Source organism: Orbicella franksi, chromosome 7 (assembly GCF_964199315.1).
Source record: "Orbicella franksi chromosome 7, jaOrbFran1.1, whole genome shotgun sequence".
Classification (NCBI taxonomy): Eukaryota; Metazoa; Cnidaria; class Anthozoa; order Scleractinia; family Merulinidae; genus Orbicella; species Orbicella franksi.
In genome coordinates, this window is record NC_138151.1 from 18031094 (window position 1) to 18043157 (window position 12064).

Sequence of the window (12064 nt, forward strand, 5' to 3'; positions counted from 1 at the left end):
AAAAGACCTAAAATGATACCCGTTATACCCTGTCGGGTGGCATGTCTCCTTGTAGACAACATGGCTTCATTAAGACGTACAAAAAATTTGTGGGCTCATTATAGTTTAAACCCTTTTGGAGCTTTTTGCAGCTATTTTGTAGCAAATAAACAAATTACACTATACAGACCAAACAAACAAGCAAACTAAGTAACTAACAGATATATGGATCTATCACCTCGGCTCTTTCAACATAGCTTATTTTTCCAAGTTGTGCACGTTAACCAGCCAATACCGAAAATTTATTTACAGGAAGTAACTCGTTACAGCATGATATTTAATTAAGATTTAAATATTTCATGATGTCATTTTGGGGGTTGATACGAACGCAGACTAAATTAAAATGTTGTCGATTTGCTCAAAGGATAGTGCTCAATATGACTGTAGTAAGTTAATTTACCAGATAAGCTTCATCTGCAATGTTTTTACAGGGTGATTTTCCATCTTTTTTGTCCACATGGTTAATAAATGCCTACTGAATGAGTCCAATATTTACGCAGTTAAAAAAAATAATAAATTATCTCCTTTGAGGGAGGCGCAGTCTGTCATTTACTGCCAATGACGTTACCGAAACTGATTCATGGTATAGGACTGGGAAAAGTTATAACGTGATCAGTAAAGCGAGATGAGGCCACTTACACACAGAACACGCACAGAGTGTCGGTGATTCTTTGTGAATCCAGAAAATACTAATACCAACCGAGCAGTTGAGGCAGAGTGTTAGACGGTTTCACTGATGGCGATGACTGTAGTCACAATTGTCATCTTTCTTGTGGGAGGTAAGAACTAGCTAATCCTGTGTTGTAACATATCCATGCAGAATTGAATCCAGAGTTTGGGGAAGGAGGAGTATTGCGTTTCTCAGCAAATGCTTTTTCTTAAAACTGAAAGGGCGTGGAAAGTCATAACCGGTTGTAGTTTTGTTCGTGGAGATTCATGCCGGAACAACAGCAATAAACTGATTGACTTAACGTATTAGTTTACAAAAGGCATATTTCATGGGATTCAGTGTTTCACTGCTCTCGTTTTCTGTAAAGGCACGGTATGACTGATCAAGTGTGGATTTGACGAAAGCTTTAAAAGAACTGACAAACAACCGATCGCGATTTACTCGGCAAATGATGTAGCTTCCATTATTAACCCACGAGCACAATTGATAAGTTACAAGGCTTGAGATGTCTCGAATATAGCTCTCTATATTTCTCAAACAAAAATGCCACGAGCGACAAGCAAGTATCAAATATAAAATTCGGGATATTGCCTGTACACGACATCTTATTACGTCAACTGTCGGCCGAGCAGCAATATAATCAGGGTTGATATTTCATCAAGGAGGTAAACCAAATATCAATACATAAAAATGGGCAGGTAACTAAATTTGCGAATATGAAGCGGTTGTTTTTGTTGCTCATCCACAGGGAACCTTAATGAACCACAGTGAAAAAAAATCGAATATTGGGGATATGGCGCTGTTTTTGTATAATTACACGAATAAGGAAGCGATAAATGGTGGAAGATAATTCTATATTATATAACAAATGAATTATTTTTTCCAGCCGAATGGGTTCTTTTATTGTTCATCTCTCCTTATACGGGTAGCCTACTGGAAGAAAGGAAGAATCTTCTTCTTCCTTCCCCTTTTTCCTCGCGTCTTTTGCCTCCCTACCCCCTTCCCCTTCTCCCTTTTAAGCCTGCAACGCAGGCTATATACAGGAACCAGGCCTCCCGCTTATTGGTCAGCCGCTTCGACACCAGTGTCCCTCATCTCCCTCTGTTCCAACTTACAATTTTTCACGGGGACAGCCTTCCCTTCGAGCACCATGTTATGACCTAAAATTTCACAATACTTAACAACTCTACCATATTAAAGTCCTAGAAACTGATCATATGCCACATTAACTTCTACTTTCCTATTTTATGGCTGCTTGCGGGGTACTTGTGCTCAGTCCGAGGAATCAACACGATTGAATGTCACCGAGGATGAAGCCTGCTTTTTACCATTATCTTTCAAACGCATTAGTAACCCATCAAGTTCAGTTAAGGGCCCATTAAGCGATTTATACCCGCGCTCGCGCGCGTTGCCAAGGAAGTGAAATTTCACTTCCGGTTACTTACGTCAGCCTGAGCGCAGAAAATAAAAATAACTCAATAACTTCCAAATTCGCTCACATTTTAGATGTTTTTCTTTGTGTTTCATAAAATGCAGATAAAAAAAGTACACGCAAAGACAAAATAAGAGAAAGACAGAAAAGCAAGAACAATATAAAGAGAAATACTAACTCCGTGTGGCTTTGTTTGATCTTGCCGAAGTGTGCTGGTAGTGTAAATTGCGCACGCGCTGATAGGGTAACTTCCAATATATCTCGGGCGCACTTCCGGTTTCTTTAAATGGTAAAGGAAACGCGGTTTTTCCTTAAATCCAGCCTTTTTTGACGGATTTCGATTAAAGCCAACGTGGAAACATAGCTATGCATTCTTTTTTCAAAATCATGCTTTTTTCAGAAAATTACGAACTTTTTAATATTTTGAAATTCTCTCAAAATCTGACCTTTTAGAAATGAAACAAAATCTATGCATAGCGTAATGAGGATTTAAATTAAAATATTAAATCAATGAAAAAAATTCCAATAAAGTAATTTGCCTGGGAGCCTTTGCGTTTTTTCAGTATTAGTCACATGACCATGAGCGTGGCCTGGTGACGTCATCAGTAGTGTTGCTGATCATGAAAAAGTTAAAACACATGAAATAACTCTGAAGTAACTAAAAATGACGAGGTTATATGGGAATAAATTTTCCCTAGCAACGGTTCGAAAAGATCGGTTAACGGGCCCTTAAACAAAGGGAACCGTAACCGTAACGGCGCATGGATATCTGATCTTAATTAGCATAGATTTTGATGAATTTATTTTTCCGTTTTCTGTTTAGTTTTAATTTCGATTGGGAAGATATATCAAACACTCAAGACAGTGTTTGACCACATTTCCAATACCTCGAAGTTCGTCAAAAATACTCCGCTACGCATCGTATTTTCAACTCTCCTCTCGGTGTTTTGAGATGTGGTCAAACACGGTATTTCGTGTTTGACATACTACATATGCTGCAAGCTGATGACATGACTCAATTGTGTTCTCTCTTTCAGCAGTCCTGTTTCAGCTGAAGACAACGGTCGCAAATTTTGATGGTAACTCAGCTAATGTGCAAACGTAAACAACGTTTAAAAACAATATATATGCTATTTTAAAAATTTTGCAATAAGTAGGAAAATTATTTTCTTTTAATTCAGTTTTACTCTCAATTCACACTGTAGCAAAGTCAATTCTCTATTTTCCAATTGCCCATAATGCACTCTGTTTGCCCCCAAATTTTGCATGAACTATTGTTGTGAAATGCTCTTGGGAATATGCAGACCTCCCAAGAGTATTTCACAACAATAGTTTATGCAAAATTTCGGGGGCAAACAGAGTGCATTATGGGCAATTGGAAAATAGAGAATTTGACTTTGTATGTGCTACTCTGTTGTACTAATAATTTTACCAATTCTTGTCGGGGCAATGAGTCAATTCAAACTTTTCACATTTTAATATACATAATAGTTCGGTTGGTTGGAGATCCAACTCCGCCCTTCTCGTATGGCCGTGTTGAAGTACTGATCAATGGAACCTGGGGCACATTCTGTAGTAGCGCTTTGCGATGGAATCTACAGAACGCACACGTAATTTGTCGTCAGTTGGGATTTGATGGAGCTGTCACAGCGTCCTCCAGAGGCGGGTTTGGTGTAGGAACAGGAAGTAAATGGGCAAACAATTTACAGTGTTTAGGTGACGAAACTTCGATATCAGAATGCAAGCACAACAAATGGATGTCAGTCAGGTCTTGTGGCTTTGCACAGGCACACAGTGCAAACAGCGCCATGTGTAAACAGCCAGGTAAATACAAAAACCTCTCCTTCGAGAATTAGATCACCTGATTTATTTTGATGACTATAAAATGAGGGCGCCTCATATAATACATAGGTTTAGCGTTTTTACAGTGCAAAAACACTAATACTTTCATTATTCTATTCTCTCATTCCACAGCCACTACAAATTTTTTAAAAATGCCAAGTGGTCACGGTTCGAATGTGTTTACTGTATATTGGACCAGATATTTATTCCGCTGTTCAAATATGTGAATTTCGTATATTCTATTCCATGAAGTTCTGTCACGGATATCTTAAGTATCCACAAAAAGACCAGCTCTCAGTTGGCTTGACAGCTCAGTTGATAGAGCACTTCACCGGTATCGTAGAGTAATGGATCTCGTTAAAGTTTGACTTTATCACAACTACTTAGCTTGTGGATTTAACTGCGACGATCTTTCTTTTCATTAGAAGACAACTTTATCATTAACAACAAAAGCACGTTATGGGTTCAACCACAGGGAGCATACAATATAGTTGAGAAGTATAAGAGAAAAATAGAGCAGTAAAAATAATGAATGGGTTACCCGTAATTCTTCTTTTCTTGATATCTTATCTCATGCCAGCTTACAGAAAACATTGTTATCCACACTTTCTACGTAGCAAAAGGGATAATCAAGGAAATTTTTGCAAAAGTGCGACCGGATCTGGTTAAAAGCGGCTTTTGCTTCGCACGACAAGCGAATATCGGTCTTCTCTGTAAGTTGGCGTGAAAGTATGACAACATTTAATTCCGCCCCTTTTTACTTCTTAATTTGCTCTTTATCTCCTTGTCGACTATATTGCACCCCTTCCGTAGTGATTTACTTAAGTAGTATAAGTTTTAAGTGGTATATTTGAGAGAAGGCTGAACCTTGCAAGAAATATCACAGTAAAACAGTTTTTTTCAGAAACAACTAAGCCACTATTTTCTCTTTTTGATTATTAAATAAGATGTGCTTTAAATTATGCTTTGAGTAACCCAGTTTATCCTTGCAGTGCGCCTGATAGGAGGAACATCGCCTAATGGAGGCCTGGTGCAGGTGTATTACAACAGGACCTGGCAGTGGGTCTGCGGTGTACACTGGGACAAACAAGATGCTGATGTGGTTTGTCGTTGGCTGGGATACTCGAACTCCTCTGAAGTTTACACCAACACGACTCAAGTAGGAGACAATGATACAACATGGATAAAGAACGTCCAGTGTACCGGAAATGAAGACTCGCTATTTTCCTGTGTTCACGGTGGATGGAGAAACAACAGCTGTGCAAATAACAGAACGGCTGGCGTGATGTGCAGTGGATCTGAAGGTGCGTGTAGCTAAAGGCTACGTTACGATAGGTCTAAATAAACTTATGCAACAGTTGAATGCATAATAAATCTCATGACTTCAGATCCGCACGTCAACAACAACAAATTTAGACTGTTTACAGCCCTCTATTTTCTCATATTTTTACTAGATTGTTGAACGCGCAGATAGAATCGCGAAAGAACTGGACGCCGGTGCAAAACGGAAGACTTGACGGGGAATGGGGTGGAGACCGTTTCGCGTGCGCTGAAAAATAGAGAGGCTTTGAACAGTACAACAACTTTATTTGTACCCAGCATTTACATTTTTAGTTTGACTGATATTTAAAGTAAAAAAAAATTAACGTCATGAAATTCTAGTTGGTACATTTAGACCAGGAGGATGGACTCTTCGGAAAATTGGGTGGAGATTTGCAGTGCACTTCTTAAAATCCTCAGTGACCTCATTGAGACCGAAATATGTGATTTGCACTAACCTTACCTAGCCTAAAACTCGTCACCAAGAGAATATCGAGGTACTTATTTCGTTGATCTTCTCTTGTTGCTACCTATCTCAGACCGGGGGCCCGTTTGTTGAAGGTCCCGAAAAGTTTACGCACCCGAAAAGTCGTAGCAAAATCTCAAACCTTATGACTTCAGAGCTGTTTTAATATAAACAGAGGCTCCCTTCATGCAAGAAGTTTCAGGCGTATACACCTGTCTGTCTTTAAGTGCCGATTAAATATAAATGGCTTTGAGAGCCCGAAAAGTTTCCGGGGCTTTCGAGAAACAGGTCCCTAATCCTGCTCAAAAACTACTTCTATTTGTATAGACATCTAATGAAGGGTTCTAAATCGATGACGGTATTTATATCGCATTTTCAAGAGATGAATTTGAACAATGATATGAGAAATATTTCCCCCTGATAATAATACCTGATTGCTGACGAGAGTGCAGAGACCATACCTTATATATTTTAGATCAAAACGGCTAAAGAAGCCATGCCTTTTGGCGCGTTCTCGTTTAGAAAAGCTTGAGTTTTGAAAAAGTTAGTAGGGTCACCGAAAGTCTCGAGATTATCATGAAATACTTTTTTTACTTTTTAATCGCTCATGGTACACAATTTGACTTGAATATTTTGGCACTGATCTCTTATTTTTACGTTCTGAAAGTCAAACATTTTACATAGATCGAAACCAACCCATTTCATTTACTTTGGGCTGTTTACAACCCTGTAATGCGTTTATCCTCGATCTCACCCATTTTTATACGCGATGTTTGTATACTGTACTCAAGCTATATACATGTAGACTATATAAAGAGAAGTGATTATTTCTAAAACTAAGTAGTTAAGATTATCTCCTCAGTTTCAAATAGAAAGCAAAATACAGTGTGCAACAAGAACTTTAATCAATTACACTGATGCAAAAGAAAATAGGCACAAAGAACTAAAAATTTGGGATATGCGGATTCTGAAATGAAACCAAAATATCCATGACGTGCATTAAGTCATACCTCTAATTCATTCTAAACTATATTTCATTATCATTATTACAGGTGTTGTATTTACGTAGCAAACGCGGAATTTAAAGTATTTCATTATCTTTTTTTAACAGTTCGGTTGATTGGTAGCGCACATGACGTATACCGAGGTCGTGTTGAAGTCTTGTACAATGGAGTCTGGGGAAGAATTTGTTTTTCGGAGGAATGGACAATTAGAGAATCTAACGTGGTTTGTCGGCAGCTTGGATACGATGGTGCTTTGTTAGAAACTTACAATGGAGGAGGGTTTGATGTGGAAGCCGGCGTTGTAGGGTTCACTAATGTAGAATGCGTAGGAAACGAGAACTCGATATTGAACTGTGCTTCGAGATTCAGACCGTGGGACGTGGTCAGATCTTTTCAGTACGGTGATAATGCTGGAGTCATGTGTAATCCACCAGGTAAGAAAATGACAGGTAATTTACATTTCATTTACTTATTTATTTATTTATTTATTTATTCATTTATTTATTTATCTTTTAATGTGGGATGGTTTCAAAATAAATAACAATGGTTGTGGCGGCAGTTTCTTCAGCGGCATGTCGACAATTCCTTTAGGAATCGCAGTATCAGCAAAAATCTACATAAATTTTAACTAATTGACGTCAGTTTTTCTTGCGTCTTTCCTGTTATTGATCACGAATTTCGTCATAACTTTGTCAAAGTAGCTGTGGAGCCACGGTGCCACAGCGGAGTGAATCCGTAGACTACTTTGACAAAGTAATGACGAAATCCATGATCAATAACAGGACAGACGCATGAAAAACTGACGTCAATTTGTTTTACAATAAATTATGGCATAAATTGCAAATTCGTGTGTCTGTCCGCTTATTGACAATCGAAATTAGCCAATGAGCGCGCAAAAATTTCTACATTTATTGATAAATCCTTCACAAATTAACGCTAATGATAAGTTGATCCGAATGTATTATTATAAAATATCTTGCCAGTCATTGTGCGCTGAAATTACCTTTGCGATCATGAAAACTCGTCAAAATTATGCTGCTATATCGTCAACAATGTATGTTTAGTTATGCTGGATATGCTGTCCTGCGTGAAGCGCACAGAAATATAACTTGGCTTTTTCACAGAGCGCACATGGAAAATAGCGAGTTTGATAAGATATTGCATCTTTCAAAATCATGAAAAATAAAATTGTCCTTTCCTATTTTTGCGTTCTTTTGATCTTGACAAACTTTGATCACTACTCGAAAACTTATTATCCGACTTATTTTTATTACATTTAAACTAGCATTAACTCTCTCTGCAGTTCGGCTGATTCAAGGGCTTTCTGCCAGGGAGGGCCTGGTTCAAGTTTACCTCAATAACACCTGGGTGTGGGTCTGTAATCAGCACTGGGACAGACAAGACGCTGATGTGGTTTGCAGAGAGCTGGGTTACACAGGCGCGCCTGTACTTTTCAGTGGTTCAGCTAATGCGCAAGGAAATGACACTTTGCGGATCAACAGTGTCCAGTGTATTGGAAATGAAAGATCGTTTGCTTTTTGTGCTCATGGCGGGTGGACAAATGGAAGCTGTGTAATCGGTCAGAACGCTGGTGTGGTTTGCAATGGACCAGAAGGTACTAGCTGAGTAACAGTAACAATCGATACTACATCACATATAATAACAATAACAATAACAATAACAACGACAACAGCAACAGCAACAGCAACAACAATAACAATAACAATAACAATAATAATTAAATAATAATAATAATAATAATAATACAGTAAATGGTTTGAATCCAGGAGTATCAGTAGTTCGTATAGTGTGATCGTCCGGGTGAGTGACCACCAACAACAGTCACCAACAACAGTTCTTTTCAGAACTACACTCACCCGGACGATCACACTATACGAACTAATAATAATAATAATAATAAAGTATTTCTCCTAGTATTAATACTAGGAGAAAGCCATAAAGGATTGCCATAAAAATTTAGTCTATAATATTTTGAAGTTCTTTAGCAGGGCTGGGCTTAGGCTAGCACACTTAAAACTAGGTTTGGGAGATTGTCTAGTGTTTCATCTTCACAAAAAATGTGGAAAGCCTAAGTAAATGTGGAAAGCCTATAGCTATTGATAGCTAATTATAATTTTTTTAAAAAATTGTAAATAATTGGATTGCATTTGTCGGTTGTCAGTTTTCTAAACGTCTCACAAACACGGAAGGAGGGGGAAAGGCTGTTAGAGGGACGGGCTTAATTGAGAAGGAGATTTAATAGAGCTTTTAAGATATTTCTCTACGACCTCAATATTTTGATCTTACGCACTTTTTGAGGATCGTCCTTTTGGCGACATAGTGAAAAAACTGGAGCAATAAAAATTTAACTGTATCTTATCGAAGGTGAATAAGACTTATATAAACTGAGACCTCATGTGAACACACGTTACACTGTAATGATTAACGGACACCCCCTCCCTACTATACAGCCATTGGTTGATAAGAGGTACTGTACATGTCTGACCTCAATTACCATTCATACCATAAATTCTCGAACGTGATTGGCTATCAGCAGCCCGATTTGAGCATTAATTGGACAGTGTATACGCGTCATGCTTGTAATTGGATAGTACGCGTCATTTTGCGCGCGCTGTTGCGGTGCACTTTGTTGAGTATTCATAACGACGTTTAATCGTTCAGCGCTCAATCGATGGTTTGTTCGTTTCTCGTTTCTCGTAATTAACAAATCGGACTCCCGCTTCGCGGTCGTCCGATTTTGTTAATCACTCGTATGATTACAGATCGAATTGGACTCCACTCAGTCCTATTACCATTATAAGTCATGTCAAGATAATAACTTGAAGTGTGTTTCTTTCCTTACAGTGCGGCTCACTCACAGAGACCAGTTCAGTTGGCAACCTGAAGTGCAAGTACTGTTCAAAGGATTCTGGGGGCCAGTTTGCAGTGACTTCTGGGACCTACAAGACGCGAACGTAGTTTGTCATCAGCTTGGTCACGAAGGCGCCTTAGCAGCTCCTGTTTATCATGAACCAGATGGAGAAATTAGAACTGAACAAATATGTCTGGGATTTATGGAATGTATCGGGAACGAGAGCTCAGTTCTGTATTGTGCACATGACGAGTGGAAAAGTTCTTCAGAACAACGTGAAACAATTTTTGGCACTGGCCAAAGCATTGCAATTTGTACTCCTAAAGGTTTGTCTTCGTATTACATAAAAACATATGCTACTTGGGGAATATTCATCTCTTCTAGTAATAATAAATGTGTTTAGTTGTTAAAAAGGAGTCATAATCCTTTCATTTATAATTTTATGCTGCCTCTCGGTTGATTTTTAACCTCAATAAGCTTTCACTATTGTTTGACCAATTCCCTTTTTGAAAAGCGCCTGCAGGGAATTGATCGCGGTAGTTGTTTTCACTAAAACAAATTTCCAGTCCAAGATGATGAATACACAACTACCATGATTCCCTGCAGGCATGACTCACAAAGGGAGTTGGTCGTTGTAGATTGATGCAGCGATTGAACATAATTTAACTGCATTTTAGTGTTAATGATACTTTTCAATTCAATGGAGAATACTGTTTTACTCTTTACGTAATATATGATTACAATTGTAGTGCGAATTGTGGGAGCTCCAGCTTCACCGCCAGAAGGTGTAGTACAAGTGTTTTATAACAACACCTGGGGCTGGGTTTGTGATGAACAGTGGGATAAACAAAACGCTGATGTGGTTTGTAGAGAGTTAGGTCTCACCAACTCGTCTGCAGCACAGATCGTTGTAGCTAGCAACCAGGAACATGGAACGATATGGACAAACAAAGTGCAGTGTGTTGGAAACGAGTGTTCGCTCTTTTCATGTCCCCGTGACGGATGGAAACTGAATGGTAGCTGTGGAAATAATCAAAGAGCTGGTTTGGTTTGCAGTGGATGTGATGGTGAGATGTTTTGTTATCGTTCAGTCACCATGGAGGGTATACAGTAAAGAAGAGTAATAGTAAAATTCTCTTGTTTCAGCTTACCAATCTAGTAATATTGAAACTTTTAATGCCTAGAGAGCCACACCCTAGCTCGTGGAAGCACGTGAGGAAATGGGAAGATCAGGAAAGAAAGTTAGAGGGATTTACAGGAGCCTTGAACGGCGATATTATTCTTTGCTTGTTAACTGTTCGGCATTAAGGGCACCTGCCTGTGTGCTATGTATCGATTTAAGTGATTGGTGCTTAACTCATGGTTTAATCGAAACATTTTTCAGCTAGGCTGCTTGAAATTCAAAGCGTTTACAACGATTGGGCAGTTTTTTGATACCATGATTATAGCATCATGATCAAGAGTGGTTGTAACGACCCATCAAAATCTAAGTGCTGGAAACTGTTTTGAGCAACCTAATATGAAATTGTTTTTGCTTTTCATCTAACAGTTAGGTTGGTTTCTGGATATGACAGATCTGTAACTTCACAGCGGGGCATTGTTGAAGTTCTCTTTGGAGCAGTCTGGGGCACAGTCTGTCGTGATTCGTGGGATCTCAACGACTCTCACGTAATTTGTCGTCACCTTGGATATGATGGAGCTCAGAGTGATTTTGATCCCCAAGTATTCGGTGACTTTGTCCTAAAAACCGCAGAACTGACTTGGATAAGTAATGTTCAATGTGGAGGAAACGAAAGCGTCTTGTCCGAGTGTAGATTCGATGGATGGGATAGAACCTTGAAGTTCTGTCGGTCCTTCAGTACTCCTGCCAGTGTAATTTGCAAACCTCCAGGTATTTCGGAATTATTCTAACTATAAGTATTTGTTGTAGCTACTTAATAAGGATTTTCGCAGTCTAATCAACAAGCATCGAGAGGGTCAGATGGGGTTTAAATAACAGCCGAGAATTCTTGGTCAAAATTTTAACTGTTAGTTAAAGAAAAAGCTAATGGCTGATGGAGATCTCAGATCTGCAAACATTTGCTCATAACGGATGGCCATGGGTTGAAATTTAAGCTGATAGCAAATATAGGATCACAACGATGAAAATACTTATACAGCGAAAGGTTTTGAGGTCCAAGTCACTTTAGAAGAGAAAAATCTCCTCTGGGAAAACGTTTCCAAGTCGTGGGAACCTGTAGCTGAGGGTTAGACCGCGGAATCGACAGCAGCTATTTAGAACTTCAATGTACAGAAATTTATATTACTTTCTAATTCGGTTATTCACTCTCAATTTCTATGCGTGATAGAAATCTCAAGCTCATAATCTAATTGTTTTAGTACAAATATATTGGTCGTCTAAAATCTAGCCAGCAAATGC

At 38.7% G+C, this 12064-nt stretch overlaps 1 protein-coding gene across 4 annotated transcripts; it reads left to right on the top strand.

The window, feature by feature from the left end:
* Positions 1 to 581: 581 nt before the first annotated feature.
* Positions 582 to 11570, top strand: LOC145492986 (scavenger receptor cysteine-rich domain superfamily protein-like). Of its 4 annotated transcripts, XM_081472383.1 has the most exons (9): positions 582 to 818; positions 3179 to 3220; positions 3633 to 3965; positions 4976 to 5287; positions 6881 to 7207; positions 8077 to 8388; positions 9639 to 9971; positions 10395 to 10712; positions 11195 to 11570. In XM_081472383.1, exons 1-9 carry the CDS (start codon positions 776 to 778, stop codon positions 11554 to 11556), a joined length of 2382 nt encoding a protein of 793 aa, XP_081328509.1. In that variant the 5' UTR covers positions 582 to 775; the 3' UTR covers positions 11557 to 11570. The 4 variants fall into 4 exon arrangements, with proteins under 4 accessions (XP_081328509.1, XP_081328507.1, XP_081328508.1 ...); XM_081472381.1 differs by having other exon boundaries at positions 3179 to 3965; XM_081472382.1 differs by having other exon boundaries at positions 3182 to 3965.
* Positions 11571 to 12064: the final 494 nt, after the last annotated feature.

Excerpts from the sequence above, each read along its gene's own strand:
- LOC145492986 (XM_081472381.1), top strand. The coding sequence starts at position 3,440 with ATGCAGACCTCCCAAGAGTATTTCACAACAATAGTTTATGCAAAATTT. Across the intron at positions 7,208-8,076 it reads AGTCATGTGTAATCCACCAG|TTCGGCTGATTCAAGGGCTT; the intron begins GTAAGAAAATGA and ends CTCTCTCTGCAG. Across the intron at positions 9,972-10,394 it reads TGCAATTTGTACTCCTAAAG|TGCGAATTGTGGGAGCTCCA; the intron begins GTTTGTCTTCGT and ends TTACAATTGTAG.